Source organism: Moschus berezovskii, chromosome 4 (genome assembly GCF_049115385.1).
Source record: "Moschus berezovskii isolate FMDL1 chromosome 4, NW_MosBer_1.0, whole genome shotgun sequence".
In the NCBI taxonomy this organism is placed as follows: Eukaryota; Metazoa; Chordata; class Mammalia; order Artiodactyla; family Moschidae; genus Moschus; species Moschus berezovskii.
This window is the reverse complement of record NC_142463.1, coordinates 93370366-93392405: the sequence shown is the minus strand read 5'-3', so window position 1 is coordinate 93392405 and position 22040 is coordinate 93370366. Positions and strand designations below refer to the sequence as shown.

General features: G+C 40.6%; 1 protein-coding gene across 4 annotated transcripts in view; it reads right to left on the bottom strand.

The window, feature by feature from the left end:
• The window catches only part of HIPK1 (homeodomain interacting protein kinase 1), a 55422-nt gene extending 33639 nt beyond the window's left edge, over positions 1-21783 (bottom strand). For 3 of the 4 annotated variants that reach the window (XM_055401765.2, XM_088835604.1, XM_055401766.2), the window contains exons 1-3: positions 21572-21781; positions 10349-11426; positions 733-856 (exon numbers count right to left, since the gene is read on the bottom strand). In XM_055401765.2, the coding sequence (XP_055257740.1) occupies positions 733-856; positions 10349-11424 (1200 nt within the window). In that variant the 5' untranslated portion in view covers positions 11425-11426; positions 21572-21781. Of the gene's footprint in view, positions 1-732; positions 857-10348; positions 11427-21571 lie in introns of all 4 variants that reach the window. The other variant, XM_088835605.1, reaches the window with a different exon arrangement.
• Positions 21784-22040: the final 257 nt, after the last annotated feature.

Genomic DNA, 22040 nt, shown 5'->3' with positions numbered 1-22040 from the left:
AACCTCCTGTACCTACTGTGTCCCAGATACAATGTTAGCAGTTGAGGATACACTGGTAGAATCAAGCAATCTCTGCCCTCAAAGAGCTCACAGCATAGTAGTTAGAGCTTTTTGAAAGAATAAGAAATGAAAATTCACAATTATCTTCCATGGCAAAACTTTTCCCTTTAGGACCAGTTTCTTAGGAAGCCGCAGCATATCTTCTAAAGCTTATCTATTCTGAAACATAGATCATTTATTAAAGTACCTTTCAACTCTTACGATTTCCCTTCTCAATTCTATGTTACAGAGACATAATACACATTGCAGCTTCTGGGGTCCAATGTGTTTCAGTAAGCAGAGAGTAATTACTTTAGTGTGTGTCATGTGTAAAAGGAAATAACAGCATTGAATAAGCCAAAGTTAGCTCTTAAAATTCCAACTTCACATCCTTACACTACTTTCATATCTTAACTCACAAGACACATTAGCTAACTAAAGTTAAGTCTTACTACAGATTCAGAAAAGAAGCAATCTAAAGTAATACGAATAAAATCCTTTCTAAAAGTACAGAATTGCAAATATAACTTCAGTCTAAAAAGCAGGTAGACAAAATTTCATTCTTTAAAAAATTATTTCTAATTGGATTATTCTTTCTCTACAATCTAAATACTTCACTAGTACTTCTATTCCTCTAGAATCTTTCACCAGTAACTACTTGCTTTCTGTCGCTATCCAAATAAACACTCTTACCTGATCATATTCTGAAGCACCAGGATAAAGAGGCCATCCCAGGAACAGCTCTGCTATCACACAGCCCAATGACCACATATCAATAGCTTCACAAAATGGTAAGCCAAGAATAATTTCAGGGGCTCTAGTAAAAACAAAAATAGCAGATTAAGAAAATACACACTATTTTGGGAAATTGTGTTGTTAATATTCGTTTTAGTATCAGTAAAGGTGTACTGATTTAATGAAACTAAATATAATCTTGGGTATAAAGTCTGTAATTTGAAACTCTTGGCCCTAGGTATGTTTCTTGAATTTCAGAAAGGTATATACTACCCGTGTATAAACTACAAACTGCATAATAATCCCTATAGAGTTCAGGAAACATCACATAATCAAACACATTAATATTTCTGCAACAAAACATGAGTAATCACACTAAACCAGACAAATACCTTTAATAGCCTTACATTGATTCAAGTCAGGTCCTGCTAATATTAATAATAGCTTACACCAAACTTAGAAAAAGATTTCGTTTTGAAAGCTTTCTGAATTTTGAAAATTTAGCACTTTTTATCCTTAACACCTTTTTAATTATAGAAAAATCAATTAAGTGTCCTGACCAATAAATACCTCTTTGTGACAGATATGCCTTCTGTCAGAGAAGAGATAATAGTGGCTCATACCCTAGTTGCATTATTTAAAAGCTGTAGGCAATTAATTTCTCTGTATCTCAGGTTCCTCATTCATAAAATGGAGACGAGTACCTACTACATAGGGCTGTGGAAAGGTTTAAATAAATAAGTAAAAAAAATATGATAATGATGACAATGCTGCTGCTCAAATATTAAAGCTCTTGATCAGTGCCTAGCACACAGTAAGCACTATGTAGTTGTTAGATAAAACAATGACTATTATTATTACATCATCATTTGTAAAAAACTTTGAAAACTCTGTGTGCTTTCAGAAATATTCATTTTGATTAATACTTCAGTGAGAAACCCAACCCTAGGGAACCTTAAAGAGAAGACTACAGTAGTATCATAAACTAAGAGCTTTATATATATATGGATACATCCAAGGCACAGTCCCACTTACAGAGAAGGAAACAGACGCAAATAGATTAAGACATTTACCCCAAATCATATAATTAATAAATGGCAGAGCTAGAATTTGAATTCTAGCAGTCCAGCTCTGAAGTTGAGTAAACTGTACTATTACTATCTCTAAGTAAGCAAAAGTTAAATACATACCCTGACGTGAAAAGCCAACTCACTGAAAAAGACCCTGATGCTGGTAAATATTGAAGGCAAAAGGGGAAGAGGGAGGCAAAGGACGAGATGGTTAGATAGCATCACCAACTCAATGGACATGAATGTGAGAAAACTCCGGGAGATAGTGAAGGACAGGGAAGCCTGGCATGCTACAGTCCTCAGGGTCACAAAGAGTCAGACATGACTTAGTGACTGAGCAACAACAAATACATACCCATCTATATACATCTATTTGGCATTGTGGTATAGATGGTGTTTTTCAAAGTATGACAAAGAGAAAAATGGATTCAAAAGGGGGATAATAATAATAAACGACACATATGTAGGGCCAAGTGTGCACCACGCACTGTTCTAGGTTCTTTATAAATATGGGGTTTACTTAATCCTGTTTACAGCAATCTTATGAAAGTAAGTATTATCACTGTTAAGCCCACAATTACATGAAGCACATTTTTCACATTTTAACATCTCTGAAATTGAGACTCTTGCAAATGACCGTATATTTTAGTTTAATAGCAATGTTTTTACTTTCTTATTAGTACATAAATAATATTTCATCTTATAACCAATGGCACCTTGCTTCTACATTAAAAGTATCATTTCTATTTTAAAGATAAAGAAACTGGACACTGATAGGTTAAGGTGCTCAAGGCTGGCCACCAAGCAGTCTGGGTCCAAGAACTGAGCTCTTAAAACACTTCATTATCTCCAAATAATTTCCTTTCCTTCTAGTAAGTCCCAGAATTTGAATCCGCAAGGACACTCCAGATCCAGATCTCTCATTTAACAGGAGCTAAAGGGAAAGCAGATCTCTCCATTAGGACCCATCTCATAGCTGTCTCCTCGCAAGTGTCCCACATTTTTCCTTTCAAGCAGTATGTGTTTATTGTTGCTCTGTGTGTATGTGGGAGAAGAGGGACGGGGACAAAGCCTGAGTGGGGAGGGTATAAAGATATTTCTCTTAATAGGAATATTACTTTCCCAGAGTAATTTTCTAAACAGCCCCTAGAAAACAGGGGAAATTAGAGGACTCCAATAGTGTAAGATCCTGGCCTGCTGGGACTCACACTATTTGACCAGAAAGGGCAGAACCACTAATACCATCAGGTTTTGTTCCATTCGATGTGCACTGTGTCTTTTTTAGCCAAAGAAAACAACTTTCAAAAGTGACATTCCTGTTGCAGGTGGCTAGAGCCCCACATTACTGATGGAATTTCAGAGTTCAATTAAATACACTATGTCATATTTGAGAGCATTAATAAACCAGAGAGTAAGAGTACCCTGAAACATAAAAGCCTTTCTAAAATTGAAAAAGAACAAAATTTTTACTTTCACTGAGCAGACTCATTAATTTCTAAGTTCAAGACAGTGCCAAAAATAGCTGGCAGGGAGAATGCAAATGGCTTTGTGCCAAATAAAAACTGGGCTTAGAACATTCCTAAACATCAATTGAAGAGCAGCAGATTGATTTTGCCATTCCCACTATACCAGGAAGACATTTCAAAATCTAAAAGGTAGGTCATAGGGAGGGGCCAGGCCACCCAATAACTTACTTTTTTAAAAAGATAGCCATAACATGTGATAACTGTTAGGCTTCAAAGGCTTAAAATTTCAGGGAAATTAAGAAAAATGCTAATCCCATCCCCCAAACTCCATAAAACAAAACCCCCTGAAGACTGGCTGGAATCAGTTTTTCTGTTTGGTCTTGCTCTGCTTCTAGAGTAACAAAAGCAGCTAAGTATTTTGAGCTAAAGCTCACTCAAAACAGTTAACTCTACCACTTCTACTATACAAAATGGTAAGTATCAAAAGAAAAAATATGAACACAGCAAAAATAAAATAAGGCTGCTCAATCTACTGAGGACTTTTCACTATCATTAGAGCCTAAAAATGTTAGACTTAAGTAAACTCTAGGAAGCAAAAAGACTGAAGCTATATTTTTTTTTATTGAAAATCATTTACAGCAGATTCACCTCTAAAGACAGAATGTTTTAAACTTTCAATTCAGATCAAAATTCTTTGTAACATTCTCATTATGATAACATCTCTCCCCTTGGCCTCCATTATTTCTCAATCCCTCAATATAAACTAGACACTGAAATTCTTGTTCTACCTCATCTATATAATAAGTTACTCACTCTTCTAGGTTACTCACTCTTCTAGGTTCTTATCAGCTCTGACATTCTAACTAGGCAGTAAAAAAGATTACACACAGGAAAAAGAAAAACAAACTAGCAGCCTTCAGTAGAAAAATGGCATTAATTGTACTTTGGACATAGTGACTCTCTTGTTTGAAGATACATTCCATCCTTAAAGAACAAATACTAAACAGGCTCTAATTGCTATAACCAGGTGGTAGAAATAGCAATCTTCACCTTCTGATTTCCCAACTTCAAACTCCTGTAAACTGAAAAATTCCACCTAAATCATAAAGCTCTGTTTCACTGGAACCCAGAGCAAGCTGAAGTTGGAATAACTTAGGAGCACAAATCATTCTCTGCTCATTTTCACAAACACTCTTGTTTCATCCCACCCATCTCAGAGGCATCAAACTAAATAAGAGATGTTATATAAAGTCTAACTCCCTGCATCGGCAGCTTAGGTGTAACTGTGGTTTCAGTGTCAAACGAAATTGGATTGCTTTTTGTCTAGGATAAACTAACGATTATACACTGGAAATGAGAAATAGATTTAAGGGACTAGATCTGATAGACACAGTGCCTGATGAATTATGATGGAGGTTTGTGACATTGTACAGCAGACAGGGAGCAACCCATCCCCAAGAAAAAGAAATACAAAAAAGCAAAATGGCTGTCTGAGGAGGCCTCACAAATAGCTGTGAAAAGAAGAGAAGCAAAAAGCAAAGGAGAAAAGGAAAGATATAAGCATCTGAATGCAGAGTTCCAAAGAATAGCAAGGAGAGATAAGAAAACCTTCCTCAATGATCAGTGCAAAGAAATAGAGGAAAACAATAAAATGGGAAAGACTCTTCAAGAATTTAGAGATACCAAGGGAATATTTCATGCAAAGATGGGCTCAATAAAGGACAGAAATGGTATGGACCTAACAGAAGTAGAAGATATTAAGAAGTGGTAGCAAGCATACACAGAAGAACTGTACAGAAAAGATCTTCACAACCCAGATAATCATGATGGTGTGATCACTCACCTAGAGCCAGACATCTTGGAATGTGAAGTTAAGTTGGCCTTAGGAAGCACCACTACGAACAATGCTAGTAGAGGCGATGGAATTCCAATTGAGCTATTTCAAATCCTAAAAGATGATGCTGTGAAAGTGCTGCACTCAATATGACAGCAAATTTGGAAAACTCAGCAGTGGCCATGGGACTGGAAAATGGAAAAGGTCAGTTTTCATTCCAATCCCAAAGAAAGGCAATGCCAAAGAATGCTCAACTACCACACAACTGCATTCATCTCACACGCTAGTAAAGTCATGCTCAAAATTCTCCAAGTCAGGCTTCAACAATATATGAACCATGAACTTCCAGATGTCCAAGCTGGTTTTAGAAAAGGCAGAGAAACCAGAGATCAAATTGCCAACACCGCTGGATCATCGAAAACGCAAGAAAGTTCCAGAAAAACACCTATTTCTGCTTTATTAACTATGCCAAAGCCTTTGACTATGTGGATCACAATAAACTGTGGGAAATTCTGAAACAGATGGGAATACCAGACCACCTGACCTGCCTCTTGAGAAACCTGTATGCAGGTTAGGAAGCAACATTTAGGACTGGACATGGAACAACAGACTGGTTCCAAATAGGAAAAGGAGTACATCAAGGCTGTATATTGTCACCCTGCTTGTTTAACTTATATGCAGAGTACATCGTGAGAAACGCTGGGCTGGAAGAAGCATGAGCTGGAATCAAGATTGCCAGGAGAAATATCAATAACCTCAGATACGCAGATGACACCTCCCTTATGGCAGAAAATGAAGAACTAAAGAGCCTCTTGATGAAAGTGAAAGAGGACAGTGAAAAAGTTGGCTTAAAGCTCAACATTCAGAAAACAAAGATCATGGCATCCGGTCCCATCACTTCATGGCAAATAGATGGAGAAACAGTGGAAACAGTGGCAGACTTTATTCTGGGGGGCTCCAAAATCACTGCAAATGGTGACTGCAGCCATGAAATTAAAAGACGCTTACTCCTTGGAAGGAAAGTTATGACCAACCTAGACAGCATATTAAAAAGCAGAGACATTACTTTGCCAACAAAGGTCCATCTAGTTAAGGCTATGGTTTTTCCAGTGGTCATGTTTGGATGTGAGAGTTAGACTATAAAGAATGCTGAACGCTGAAGAACTGACACTTTTGAACTGTGGTGTTGGAGAAAACTCGTGAGAGTCCCTTGGACTGCAAGGAAATCCACCCAGTCCATCCTTAAGGTGATCAGTCCTGAATATTCACTGGAAGGACTGATGAAGCTGAAACTCCAATACTTTGGCCACCTGATGCAAAGAGCTGACTCATTTGAAAAGACCCTGATGCTGGGAGAGATTGAAGGTGAGAGGAGAAGGGGACGACAGAGGATGAGATGGCTGGATGGCATCACTGACTCAATGGGCATGAGTTTGAGTGAACTCCGGCAGTTGGTGATGGACAGGGAGGCCTGGTGTGCTGCAGTCCATGAGGTCGCAAAGAGTGAGACACGACTGATCTGAACTGAAACCGAAAATACGCTTTCCTTATCTAGACCTTGTCCTTCCATACATAATAAAGTGATCTCAGCTTTAAATAAAGGCCAGCTGGCCTGTTCAAAATGGAAAAGCATTGAAGTATGGAAAACCTTTGTGTCTAAAACCCAAGCCCCAAAGACAGCAACTTTTCTTGTAATTAATCTACATTTACATTTTACAGTGGGTTATGAAATAAAGTATTTTCATCCAGCCATGCCTATGGCCAACAGAAACAGCATGGTGGCAAAAACTTATGTCAACTGATAGTATTCCGGCATGTTATCAGCAAGATGAAGCAATGTAAACTAAAAGGGAGGTAAGGGGAAGACTGGCTCTGGAGCCAGAATGCTCCACTAGTCAAAAGGATTACAGAGAAGTTTTCTGAAAAGACAAGAGGGTAAGGATTTAATGGACTCTAATAAAGCAAGAATACAACATGAAGAGGACCACTGTCGATAAAATTAATAATAAAAAAGGAATGCCTGAGCTGTTATTCCCCTTGCCTTAGGCCCACCATCAACTATTACTGTGATATAGCTTTATAAAACTATAAAAAGAAAAGATAAAAATAGACAAGGATGGACTGAAGACAATGTTGTTGAGATATCGGTACTATACAAGATGATTTGCAGATTCAGTGTGATCCCTATCAAACACCAAGGAGTTTTTTTCAGAAACAGAAAAATCCACCCTAAAATTCATACAGAATTTCAGGAGACTCCAAATAGCCAAAACAATCTTGAAAGAAAATAAAACTAGAGGTCTCACACTTTCTGATTTCAAAACTTACTACAAAGCTACAAGTAATCAAAAAAGCATGGTACCGGCATAAAGACAGACATTTAGAAAAATGGAACAGAATAGACAGCCCAGAAATAAACCGTTATATTTATGGTCAAAGGATTCTGACAAGAGTGTCAAGACCATTCAATGGAGAAAGGACAGTCTTTTCAGCAAATGGTGCTGTAAAAACTGAACAATCAAATGCAAAAGAATAAAACTGGAGCCATACTTTATACCATACAAAAATTAACCCAAAATGGATCGAAACCCTAACTATAAGAGCTAAAGCTATTCAAAGAAAACACAGGGGGAAAGCTTCATGACGTTGGCTTGGCAATGATTTCTTGGATATGATACCAAAAGAACAAAGCAAGAGCAACAAAAAAGACAAAATTCATTAAAATTTAAAACTTTTGTGCAAATGACACAATCGAAAGAATGAAAAGGAAACCCCACTGAAAGGGAGAAAATGTCTGCAAATCATGTATCTGACCAGGGATTAATACCCAGAGTATATAAAGAACTCGTACAAACACAACAACAAAAAACAAACAATCCAATTCAAAAACAGTTAAAGGACTTGTCCAAAGAAGATGGCCCAAAAGCACATGAAATGATGTTCATCATCACTAATTATTAGGGAAATGCAAATCAAAACTACATGAGATATCATTTCACATACATAAGGATGGCTATTAATCCAAAAAAAAAGAGGGAGAGAGAAAGAAAATAACAAGTGTTGGTATGTGGAGAAATTGGAATCCCCATGCACAGCTGGTGGGAAGAAAAAATCATGCAGTGGCTGAGGAAAACAGTTTGGTGGTTCCTCAGAAGGTTAAGTAATTACCATATGAACCAGCAACTCTAATTCTAGTTTTATACCCCCAAAAAAGTGAATACAGGGACTCAAACACTTGAGTGCCAATATTCATTACACCATTAATCACAATAGCCAAAAATGTAGAAACAATCCAAGGGTTCAACAGATGAAAGATAAATAAAATGTGGTATATATATGCAATGAAATATTCAGTCCTGAAAAGGAATGAAATTCTGATGCATGCTACAGAATTTCAGATTAACCTTGAAGACATTATGCTAAGTGAAGTCAGACCCAAAGGACAAATACTGTATGCTTCCACTTATCGGCAATATCTAGAACAGGCAAATCCACAGAGACAGAAAATCAAACAGAGGTAACAGAGGTGGCAGGTGCAGGAGGATAGAGTAGTTACTGCTTAATGGTTACAGTTTCTGTTTTGAGTGATAAAAAAAATTTGGAGGGACTTCCCTGGTGGTCCAGCAGTTAGAATCTGCCTGCCAATGCAGGGGACATGGGTTCCATCCCTGGTGGGGGAACTAAGATTCCGTGTGTGTGTGCGAGCGCGAGCTTAGTTGCCAGTCGTATCTGACTCTTTGTGACCCCACTGACTGCAGCCCGCCAGGCTCCTCTGTTCATGGACTTCTCCAGGCAAGAATACTGGAATGGGTTGCCATTCCCTTCTCCAGGGGATCTTCCCAACCTAGGAATCAAACCCAGGCCTCCTGTATTGTAGGCAGATTCTTTACCATCTGAGTACAGTACAGATCACATGCACCTAAGGGCAACTAAGCCCAGGTGCCACAACTAATGAACCCGCACACTGCACTACAGAAAAGCCGGAGCAACAGTGAAGAGCCCACCTGCCACAGTGAAGACCCAGCAGAGCCAGAAAACAAAATTCAGAAACAGACAGCGGTGAAGGTTATAGGGCACTGTGAAGGTACTGCATAACACTGAATGGTATGTGTTAAAGAAGCAAACTTCACGTTCGGTAGGTTTTACCACAGTTAGAAAAACAAAAAATATATAGATGGCATATTTTCTGAATCCCTGCACAGGTTAAAATATCCTTGCATTTTTTTCACACATAATATAAAATTCTTAGTTCAGAATTTCTATTCCCTCAAAATTTATTAGCCAAACATAAAACTTGACAAAACTTATTTTTGGGGTTATCTTTTTTACTGTTTCACTTCTTGATTGGGTGTGTGTACAACCTGTGTTTAATGCATGACCATTAAAATAAATATCAGATTCCCTAAAATTAATAACTAGACAGATAAATGAGGTACTGAGAAATAAAAGTTCAAATAAAGATTTTCTCCTTTCTTTCAGTAATGCTCCTTGCTTACAGTACAGACAAAATTCCATATACTAGCATTTAAGTTCTGTTCCAATAATTGCTATGTATTGAAAAGGCAGCTTTAATTAGAAGTATCAATATGTAAATATAAATCATTGAAGTATAAGGTGCTTGGGTCAAGGCCATTTTAGGATAACCAAATGAGTTCATATGCAAATAAGTTCAAAGACCTATGGAGAATATTAAAACAAGAAAAGATCTTAGCAATCATCTAATCCAATTCTATTATGCAAGAGAGAAAACGTAAAATAATAAAATGATGCTACAGTTAAAACCTGGAATTATTTCAAGGCATCTCACCTGGCAAGACTGGAACCTGGAAAAAATAGCAGCATATGCCCAAATTCATCACAATTAAGTAAATATCTTATATATTTAAAGATACTTTAAAATGGGAAGATTATGTATAAAGGTAGCAAAGAAGGAACCAGATGCTAGAATAATTCAACTAGGAACAAATTTCGGAATCAGACTGAACTAATTTTTCTAGAGTTAAAATTTCAGAAATAAAATATTGTTACAAACAGGAATGCCACATACGGGAATGCCACATACAGGGAATAAACTGAAATATATTACCCTATTCTGTGCTGAAATCTGTAAATAATTCATTATTATATGTAGCCCTTTGTAGTACATGCTAAATATAAAGACAGATCTCTAGTTTAAGACATGTTTTTTAGCATTTGCCACTTGCCTGTAGTAACGTGACTGTAAGTAGGTTGAGCACACAGCTTTGGAAACGTGACTAGCAGAACCAAAGTCAATGACCTTCACTCGGTAGGGCTGGCGCACTGGATCAACCAGCATTATGTTTTCAGGCTTAAGGTCAGCATGAATTAGACCAAGGCTCTTGAGCTTCATCAAGGCGGTGGCCACCTGCTGCAAGATTGGCCTGATGTACTTGAGTGGCAGTGGACTAAACTTGTTCTGCTTTAGAAAATCATATAAGTTCTGCTCCAGCATCTCGAACACAAGGCAGGTATGATTCTTATGCTGAAAGCACTCATAAGAACGGACAAAATTATACTCATCAGCATTTTCACTGCTTAGGCGGGAAAGGATGCTCACTTCAATCTGTCCCTGTCTGGCATAGGAGGGATGGTTCTTCAAGATTTTAATAGCCACAATTTCCTTGGTGCTCCGCTTCCAGCACTTGGCCACCTGTCCAAACGTTCCCCGGCCTAGGAACTCCAAGACTTCGTAGCTGTTTGTCATAGAGCAAAGGATCTCATGCTGGACCAGCTGGTAATCCCCTTCTCCGCTGGAACTGCTACTCTTCGTGGTGACAGTGGTGGTCGTGGCAGCAGCACCCACCACAGTCCTGTTTTGCAGCATGAGAGGGGGATGTTCTTCTATGATTTGCACGCTACCGTTGCTGTCAACTTCCTCACTTTTTCTTTTCAATCCACATTTTTGATATGGCTCAAGCAAAGAAACGTTGCTTCTGTGAGTCAGGGTCTGGCTGCTTTGGAAGCTTGATGGAGCAGCACTGGCCGAGCTATCAGCAGCTGTTACAACAATATGCTCCACTGCAGGAGCTGGGAGGAGGAGGCCCTGCTCGTAAGCAGGGATGTTGAAATTTGCTACCTGGTGAGAGGAGTTGGCTTGCCCTTGTGTGGCTGGGAGGGTTTTGCTGTGGGTATAATATTTGTCGTTGCTGCTCTGTCCAGAAACATCCCAGCCAGAGGGCTCTATTTTCAGCTTCTTCGCACTGCAGAAGGCACTCGACGACACTGATGGGGGGGAAAACACCTGCAGCTGTGATGCCATACCTACGTTGAGAAAGAGGAAGAGGAATTAAGCCCTTAATTTCATGCAACTCATCACTTAGTACAGTAGAAATTTTTCAGTTCAAAAAAAAAAAACCACAAGTAAACGTTTATCTGGCTGACGTTTTATTTTCTACATTTTCCAAAACTTGTTGCCCATAAAGAAGGATAAACTTTTTGGTCTAATTACACATCCCGAATCACTCTTTGAGACTCAGCAATAATAGGACAGATTGTTAAAGAGTATGAATATCTATGATGGTTTATAAAACAAAAACATCATCAATAATAATGCCTTAGATGACTGATCATCTACGATGCACCAAGAGGTGGTCTAAGCACTTCAAACACATTAATTTAATTCTCACCACAACCTTTTGAAAAAGATACTATCCTTACTTCCACTCTGCAGATGAGGAAACTAAGGCAGAGACTGGTTAAAATAATTTGCCCCAAATAAGACAGCTCTTAAGTGGCAGGACTAGAATTCAAAACCAAGCTCTTTGGCCTCAGAGTTTATTCTACAGCTCTGTCTTCATTCCTGTCCTAATTAGCTTTTTAATCAATTATTTAAATTTAGACATAGATGGTATATAATAACTACAAAATCCATAGATGAATCAATCAAATTTGGGCAGGATACTCAATATTGCTAAGAAACAAGTCCAAAAGGATCAGCAAGAACAGAAACCATAAAGTAAACCTAGCTGATGACATTTAACACAAATACAGACTTCCTACTTAGGTGAAATCTGGCTAGCACAAAACACAAGGATAAGGGATAAAAGTTAGTTAAGCAGGAGCATATATGAAAAACACACTTTTGTTAGCAAGAGAAACCCTTTGTAATAATATTCCTCTCTCCTCAAAAGTGAATTCAACCTTAAACTATATTCACAGAAAAAGTAGTGTCCAGAATGTGGCAGACAATAGTGCTGCTCTGTCCACTGCACTATAAAAGGACTACTGAAGAACTGACCAGAAGAAAGTAATCAGGATGAGGTGAAACCTAGAGAGAATCTTCTGAAGAATCTTGGGAAAATCATCCTTAGAAAATTATGGGGAAAGGTAACAAGAATTGCCCACTTACATATATACACCTCGAGCTCAATAAGCCCAAAGACTAATTACAAATTTGGACTAATTTCGACTTAAGACTAAAGTCCAAACTTGGCACTGTGGTAAAGAATCTGCCTGCTAATGCAGGAGACGTGAGATGTGGGTTCCATCCCTGGGCCGGGAAGATCCCCTGGAGGAGGGCATGGCAACCCATTCTAGTATTCTGGCCTGGAAAATTCCATGGACAGAAGAGCCTGGCAGACTACAGTCCGTAAGGCTGCAAAGAGTCAAGACAAACCTGAACACAAATGTCCAAATAGTTGACTTAGCATACAAGCCATTTCATATTTATCTTCGCCCTTCTCAATTATATAACCCTCAGATGGCTCAGGGCTCATACTAATCCTTTCTCTTGCTTCCCTCTTTTTACTACTTACCAACATTATTTATCAGTTTCTCTATTTGTAAAATTTCTCTCTCTAACCCAGATTCCTCTCTTCAACTCCAAATCCTTATTTCACACTCCAATTTGGATACCTTAGAGACATCTCAATTCAACATGCCCAAAATTCAACTTTTTAAGACGCCCACACCCAGTTTTTTACCTCAACTGAGAGACACTACCACACATCCAATATCTCAAGCAGAAAATCAAGGTGGCAGTAAGTCTCTGTTTCCTGATCTACAAAATGGTGACAGCAATACCTACATTATGGGGCTCTTCTGAGAATTAAATTATTTAATACAGAGGACAGGCTTAGTGTCTAGAACTCATCTAATATTATTATCCTGACTCATTCCCCTCCCTTACTACCCTCCCTTAATCCCCACATCTAACCTATAACCAAATCTTATCACTCCACCTCCTAAGTGGAGGAGCTCAGTCCTGTCTCTTTGCGACCCCATGAACTGTAGCCTACAAGGTTCCTCTGTCCATGGAATTTTCCAGGCAAGAGTACTGGAGTGGGATGCCATTTCCTTCTCCAGGGGATCTTCCTGAACCAGGGATCGAACCCAGGTCTCCCGCTTTGCAGGCAGACACTTTACAGTCTGAACCACCAGGGAAGCCACCAGGACTCCAGCTCCTAAGTATATTTCAAATCAGCCATTTTTCTCTACCCTTATTGCAACCTTTGTAGTGTAAACTGCCAGGAGACTCCAAACTCATCTTGAATGCACTCAGGGAATCTTTGTTTTTAAACCATGTAGACTGGAGGACTACTCTTTCTTAACCATCTCCCTCCTTCCGCCTCCAGGGTCTTTCATTGCTTCAGATAAAGTTAAAAATCCTCAAACTGTCTTAAAAAGCTCCTCCCAAATCCGGCTGCTGTCTTACAAAATCTCCTCACTTCAATTCCTCCACTACTCCAGCCATGCTGCCCTTTTGGCAGTTTGGGGGAGGCCCTCTAGTATGTTGGGAGACTTTCTATTAGGAAAACTGTTTCTTTTCTCTTACAAATTCCGTCACCACTGCATTCCCACAGCATGCTGTTCCTACCTTATAACATTAAATTATTTATTTATTTATAATGTTATATTCCCAGGTACTGTAGAAGTACCATGAGCGCAGGTACCATATCTGTCTTGCTCTTTTGCTTATGTCACCAGAACGTGCCACACACTCTGGCGATATACAGACACTCAGTACCTGCTGGTTGATTTGACCGCTGCCAGCCAACCTCATTTCTACTCCCTACTGCTTGTGCTAAACTCCAGGATACTCAAATGCTTGTTTTGGCTTTTTGACATCCCTCTCTTTTAGCTGTGCTGTCCTTGAGACAATGGGGGAAGTCTCTCCTCTAGTATAGACTGTAACTTTATTAGTCATAAGAGAATAAACACACATACCTAGAAAGGAAGGAAACATGGCAAAGGGATGTTACAGAACATAAAAAAGCAAAGTGTGTGTTTCTTTGTGCCTGGATGCAGCTAAAAACCATCTGCACTGGACCAAATAGCTGAAAGGAAGAACCCTCAGCCTTCAATTTCTAAAATGCTGTCTGGATTTACTTTGAACAAGAGTTTCCATAATTTATATGAACCTTGAAGAGAAAAAAAGTGTAAATTAAAAAGAACATTATTGCAATTTAACTCCTAGGTTACAAATTCACAAATCATCTTGTTCCACCTATATCACTGGCATAATACCAAACTATAATAAAACAAAAACTGAAATCAAGTAGTGCCTTTACAAAACTTACCTATTAATATATGAAAAAATAACATCATAAAATCAAACATTTTTGAAATTGGTTTCCATCATATATTTGCTAAATCTTTTAACAATCTATCACAAAACATAATAAGCACAACCTTCTTAGACCTGAAAGTGAAAAAGTAAAAGTGAAGTCGCTCAGTCATGTCTGACTCTTGGCCACTCCATGGACTGTGGCCTATCAGGCTCCTCTGTCCATGGGATTTTCCAGGCAAGGGTACTGGAGTGGGTTGCCATTTCCTTCTCCAGGGCATCTTCCTCCAACCAGGGATTGAACCTGGTCTCCCGCATTGCAGGCAGACGCTTTACCAACTGAACCACCAGGGAAGCTTCTTGTACCTAAGAGTATTATAAAACTATCTGAATACAAAATCTGCAGTTTGTAGCTATGTTGGGAATATGGAGGTTTAAAGTAATAACACTGAAAAGAATTCATGAAATATAACAACAAATTTTTGAAGTATGGTCATAACTAGACACTTGGTAAAAATATTCTATTTACCAGAGCAATGTAATGACAACTTGTCACCCAATGAACTAAATAACAGATACTGATGGATTCAAATTCACACTGAGCACTGCAAAAAGTACAAGTCCTAAGAAACTGTTCTGAAAGTTTAAGTATATAAATGAATATAATTCTTCATCCAAGAAGACAAATTTAAATCCACCCCTAAGGAAATAACAACCCACAATTTCAGTGGTCTTCCCCCTTCCCCCACCCTCAGCAAGGGTATGTGATACTACAGGCAACAGTTTGCCACCAGAACTCTTATAGTGTGGGTGACATTCATCCTGACCTCAACTAGCACTATGTGGGGGGAAAAAAACCAGAATCAAAACTGCCTAGAAAAATCTACACTCTTACTTACATTACAATTTGAAACTCAGCTAAAAACAGCCATCTCTAGACACAAAATACTATGTCCCACAAAATTTGCTTTGTCAAATGGGGAGATACTTTTCTTCCTAGGCTGAGACTTCCCAAACAAAACTATGCAACAGAATTAACATCTGGAAAATTTACTATGTATCACACTCTGTTGAGCATATTACACATATTTTCAATTCACATGAGAACTGCTCCCAATAAATTAAAAGCTAACTTCCTGAAAATGCTGCACCTCTTGACTCTAGCAGTAAACTAGTCTTTGCATTTCCAAACCTGATTTTCCAAAGATTTAACTATCTAAATATAATGACAAACTTGCCCACTGAATTAATCCCAAACCAGAGCTGGTAGCCAAAAGGCTACTGGTACTTGTATGTATTACTAAAAAGAGAATTGAGTCTTGCTAGGATCCAAGGCCGGAGAAGGCAATGGCACCCCACTCCAGTACTCTTGCCTGGAAAAATCCCATGGACAGAGAAGCCTGGTGGGCTGCAGTCCGTGGGGTCACTATGAGTCAGATACGACTGAGCGACTTCACTTTCACTTTTCACTTCCACGCACTGGAGACGGAAATGGCAACCCACTCCAGTGTTCTTGCCTGGAGAATCCCAGGGACGGGGGAGCCTGGTGGGCTGCCGTCTATGGGGTCGCACAGAGTCAGACACAACTGAAGCGACTTAGCAGCAGCAGCAGGATCCAAGGCTATCAAAAACAGTCAAATTAACAGCTTCCCCACTCCCTCCCATGGGCACATCTATTTGACAATATTAACGGGGTGCCCCATCTTAGTTAGGAGCAGGATTCCCTGGTGGTTCAGTGGTACAGAATTGCCTGCCAGTGCAGGAGACACAGGTTCATTCCCTGGGTGGGGAAGATCCCCTGGAGAAGGAAATGCAACCCACTCCAGTACTCTTGCTTGGAAAATCCCACGGACAGAGGAGCCTGGTGGGCTACAGACTATGCATGGGGTCGCAGAAGAACTGGACATGACTTTGCAACTAAGCAACAACCACTACCATCCTATAGGCACTACACGTAGTAAGTGAAAAGTGAAACTGTTAGTTTCTCAGTTGTGTCAGACTTTACGACTCCATCTTCTGTAGCCTGCCAGGTTCCTTTATCCATGGAATTCTCCAAGCAAGGATTCTCAAGTGGGTTGCCATTTCCTTCTCCTAGGGATCTTTCCAACCCAGGGATCAAAACCCAGTCTCCTGCATTGCTGGCAGATTCTTTACCCACTGAGCCACCAGGAAAGCCCACAGGTAGATAATCTTACCATAAAGAATTCAGATATTATAATTATGAATGATACTGCTGGGTATGACAATCAAAGTAACCACTGGTCAATGTTTTGCCTTAGTCTTCAGTAACTTCCTTCTTCTCCCTGAGACACCAATAATAAATTCCCAACGCTTTTACTTGGTGTCACCTTTGTCTTTTTGGCACAATTTAACAATTGGTTACCTAAATAACTCTAAAATCAGTACTACACACTGATATCTTCCTCTAGAACTTGTCCTCAGCTGCCATGTACACAGATGTACATATCCTCCAGTACACTGATTCAGAAAGAGTATTCAGTGGGTAAATAAGAATACACATTCTGCAAAAAAAGTAAAACTGGGAAGAAAACTCTTCCTCTGGAACACCAAGTATCTCTTACTCCACCCCTACTGTACAATTCTGCACTGCTTACTTCAACCGCCTAACCTGTCTCCCCAAATGGTTCTCTCTGGTCTTCTTTTTAAGCTCCCTTCTCCAATTCATTCTTCACCTTACAATCAAAGCTTTTACAAATGCATATCTATCTCCCATTTAAAATTTTAGAATAAAGTCTAAAATCTCTAATTTGCATTGTCAGGCTTTGTAAGCTCATGGACCCTGACTATTCTGTAGCCTCATTTCACTGACTCTTTCCCGCAGCACTCCCCTTTCTAGTAGTTCTAAATATCTCCGGGTCTAAATTTGACTTCTCCTGCCTCAGTTCCTTCACACATAACATTCTCTCTCTAAATTTCCCTCTACCCTCTTAGTTAGCCTTCTTTTAACTACCACTTATCCTCTGAGCCTCTACTTAGAGCTCACGTTTTCAGTGTGGCACAAGACTGTTGGTCTGGGTTATAGTTTAGTCTCTCCTCCATCCCATGCACAAAGCCAGACTCCATTTACCTGTCCCTCTCTGCAATACAAAGTGATACATGAGCCTTTAGCGTTCTCTTCCTTTTCCACCAGGAGGAACCCATGAAGACCCAGTTTCTGCCATGAGACAACACTCAAGGGAGGGCAGAGGAGCAAGATGGAAAGAACACAGGTACCTTAATGATCATATAGAGCAGAGTCCCCTGCCCATCAAAAAGTAGCAGAAGAAGGACCCAAAAAGGAAAACAAGGGCCAGAACACATACTGACTTGTGGGCCACTCTGGATTTTTATGACTATTTGAAATTGTTTTATGACTATTTGAAATTATTTAAAGTTAACTTCTAAAAAAAAAAAAGTTGACTTCCCTTCTGAACGGCAAGTTCTAAGAGGCCAATTGTCAAAAGCAGAGTATCTTCTTCCTTTGTATCACCAGCATCAATCACAATGGATGGAATACAGCATGTGTCAAATATTTGATAGAATGAATGACTATAAAGAGACCACGTTATTTCTCCATATATAAAGGGACCTCAGAGGTCATTCTCACTAAATCAGAGAAATACACGTGATAAAAATTACAGCCTCTTGTCTACCACAGAATACTTTTCTAAGTATAGTAATACAAAAGAAAAAAATAACCTTGAAGCCCTGAGGACACTATTTGAATCAAAGTTCCCCACCCCCTTTCCTGTAGCACTTCCTTCATATGGAACCATGTGAAAGGAGCCAGTTCCCCAACCAGTATGCAAAAACAGGGTGTGGAATAGTGGTGTTAGCTGACAAAGTAGTAACCCTACAATTCTATGTAATTTCCAGCCATTTAAACCAATTTTGGAATATTTTGGTAAACTGGCTGAGGTGCTTTCCTTCTAGGGAAGAAATGTGTTTCCTAAATTTCAATAGTTCTCTTAGATTTATTTGGAATGACAAACCTAAAGCAACAGAACAAAAGAAAAGTAGGTTTTTCTGGTGTTTGGTAAAATGGTACTATCTTCGTATGTGGTCAGGACAGTCTATAAGATCTATAAAGTTTACAATAAAGAAAACTATACCTCAGTTTCTATTATAAGAAAAATGACATATTAACAAAGCATAGGTCAATATGAAACACGAACACTAAGAGAGGACCCTTAGGCAGAAAGGGCCTAAGGAAAATAGGACTCAAGTAAGGTAACAACAGTCTGACAGACGGAAGGCAGATGAAGGTCTTACAGATGAAAGAGCTAACATGAGCAAGTATTCCAGGGGATATGGAAAAATGAAAAACTGTTCAGAGTACTTGACTGGAGAAGACACTGGCAAAAAAAAAGTACAGGGATTCTTACAGCTAAAATAGACCTTAAAAGACCCTTTCTAAAACACCCTAATTCCAAGATGAGAAAAACTAGACCCAAGAAAGCCACACAAGTTTTACCCAGATCTAATGAGCAGTAATGCTGTCAAAGAATTCAGGTTTTCTGATTCTTTTTCATTAAGCACGGTGGGAAAGCATTGTACCAGGCACCCTTAAAGAAGCCAAAAGAAATGCACCTAAGTTTCCCTGTCTTCAAAGAACTTAAAATGTTGCTTAGTTGATGTGACACATAAAAAAGAAAAATATAAAAACAGGATGTAAAATTTTTTTAAATGTCAAATTATGCTCTACAAAATTACATAAGGTATTTAGGGAGCTGGGAGATTAGAAACAAAAAATAAAAACAAAAAAGGAACCGAAAAGCAAATCAATGACTGTTGAAGTGGTACTTAAAAGAAAAATTATTTTGATGACTTCTGTTCAGAATGGCATTAAATTTAAAGGAAGAAACTGGGGAAGAATTAATAACTGTAACTTTAAAAATTATGGATTGCTTTATACAGTCACGAAAATAAAAGGGCCAATCAGGAAGTTCATGTTTGCAAAATTACCTCAAATTACAAAAGAACCAGTTACAATATATAACTAACAAGTTGCACAAGTTCCAAGTGTAAGAAGTTCATAAGGCAGGTTTGGCTCACTGATTTCTACCAACAGAACCAATGACTAAGCTGTGCTTATGAAAACCAAACCCCAGAAAAAAAATTATATTTTCCAGAGAATTGTGGATGTTGAGATTATCTTTTTTTTTTTTTTTCTGTTAGTAGAAAGTTCTGGCTTGGTTTTCGATCTCAAGCTACCAATCAACTTACTCTGCAATCCATAGAACTACAATGTTCAGATAGGATAAAGATATCGCCAGCAAAAGTCTTATTACTAACCAGAGTCAGTATATTTACAAGATCTCATTTACCATTTTACTGGTAAGATGCTTTACTGGCCTGACTGCCTCCAGTTGCAACCACAAGTACCTTACCAAAATATTCCTCAAGCCAGGGAACAGTGTCTTAAAGTCAATGATATCCTTCTTCACACCATCATACCAGTTCTACAACTCAGAACCCGGAGATTATTACATGTATCTCCAAAATCACCAGCTGCATTAACAACAACTATATAAAATGACCTGTTAGTATACTTTTTAGATGTTTTACAGAAAGCTTTAGACCTACATATGAAAAAGAGCTGGTAATGATTTGCATTCTCTATAATCTTTAAAAAAAAACTACACTACAGACCAGGAATCAAAATTAGCTTTACACAAACAAGAGCAAAATTGTAGGTTTTGCTGAGGGCATCAGCCACTTAATTTAACTCCATTTCATCAGGAGCAGGAAGCCATGCTGCTGTTTTTATCAGTTACTAGGAAACAAATAAGAAAAAGGAAGGATTGGGCAGAAGAGTCTATAGCTGAAATTAATAATATGATACAATGACTGAAAATTCCCAAAGGAAAAAAAGCACCTAGAGCTGCCTCAAAAAGAGAATCTGCAACAGAGTGGCTTAATTGGAGAAAAGACACACTGGAGCTTGGGGCTGTTTTTTTCCCCCTTCTCTAGCCCCTCCTCCCTTCCCCCACCTAAACAGGAAAGAAAGCGCGCCCAGCGTAAACACAGGCCAAACCTCACGGTTTGTCACCACAACAAACGGGAGGTTAGACCAGCGCTCTTGGAGACTGAGTCCCAGGTCTCGGTTGCTAGGCACAAAAACGGCCTCTTTCCCACAGACCTGTGAACACCGGGGCGGGGTGGGGGCGGGGGGCTGGGGCGGGGAGGCTTACCCAAGAGTTTTGGTGGTTTCCTCCCACCCCCACCCCAGACTTTTTTTTTTTTAAATGAAAGCTTTGGCAGAGTGGCGACAAACAGCAAAAGTTTCCCTTTGAGCCAGACTTCTAGATCTACCTAATACAGATGTACATTTAGGTTGGCCGGTCCCACGTAGTCTCCACCATCATCACGATTTACCCAGCTAACGATTAAAGAACACAAGCGGAGAGGCTAGGAGGGCTTCCACACCCACCCCACCGCCGCCGTCCGTTCCAGACACCGCTTCCTTGTCCCCAACAGCACAGAGAGCCCCAAACCCAGGCGCTAAGCAGAGCTGTGAAATTCACACGCGCAAGCCACACACTGGGAGCCGACCACGACACCCGAGGGAAAACTGGCCGGGTGAGCAGATGCCAGGCGGCCCCCTGTCATCTGAGGACAACGCACCCAGGAGAGAAGTGGCAGGACACAGGAGGAGCTGCCCCGAAAACAAGCCCGCAGCCTCCCCACTTTCTCGGGAACGCCATCCCCTCCGCGGCTGGGAGCGGCCGGGCCACAGGGCTGGGCGCCGGGTCCCGGGTGCGGGCTGCCGAGGGAGGCGCCCCCCGCAAGGCCGGGCGCCCCGGAGAGCCCGCGGCCAGCCCGGCCCCGCCTCGGGGACCCGCTAGGAGATCGCTCCCCGCCGAGGCCCCTGCCCGCCCGCTCTCCCGCCTCGACTCACCGCCGGTGTGTCTTCTGGTTCTCAGCCGCGAGCTGGGGCTGCCGTGAGGAGGCGGCGGAGGAGACGCGATCCGGGGCCCCGCCGCCGGGTCATCATACCCCCTGCGCGAGCCGGCCCGGGCCCCGGCCCCCGCCCCCCGGAGCCGTCCCCGCGCCCGTCCCGCGGGGGGAGCCCTCTCAGCCTCCCGCCCGCTCCACCGCCCGGCCCCCCGCCGCCGCCGCCGCCGCCGCCGCCGCCTCAGACCCGCGCGCTCCCTCCTCGGCCTCCCGCTGCTGTCCGGGGCCACCGCCGGGCCCCTAGCTCCGCAGCCGCGGCTGTCGCCAGACCCGACGAGCTGAGCGCCGAGCGCCCGCCCTCATCCGGCCCGCCCCGCCTCACGGGAACTAGTCCCGGGTCCCGCGCCATGACACCTACTGAGGCGGAAGTCCGGGAGAGCGGCAGGATTACGACGACCTCATATTACGGGTGG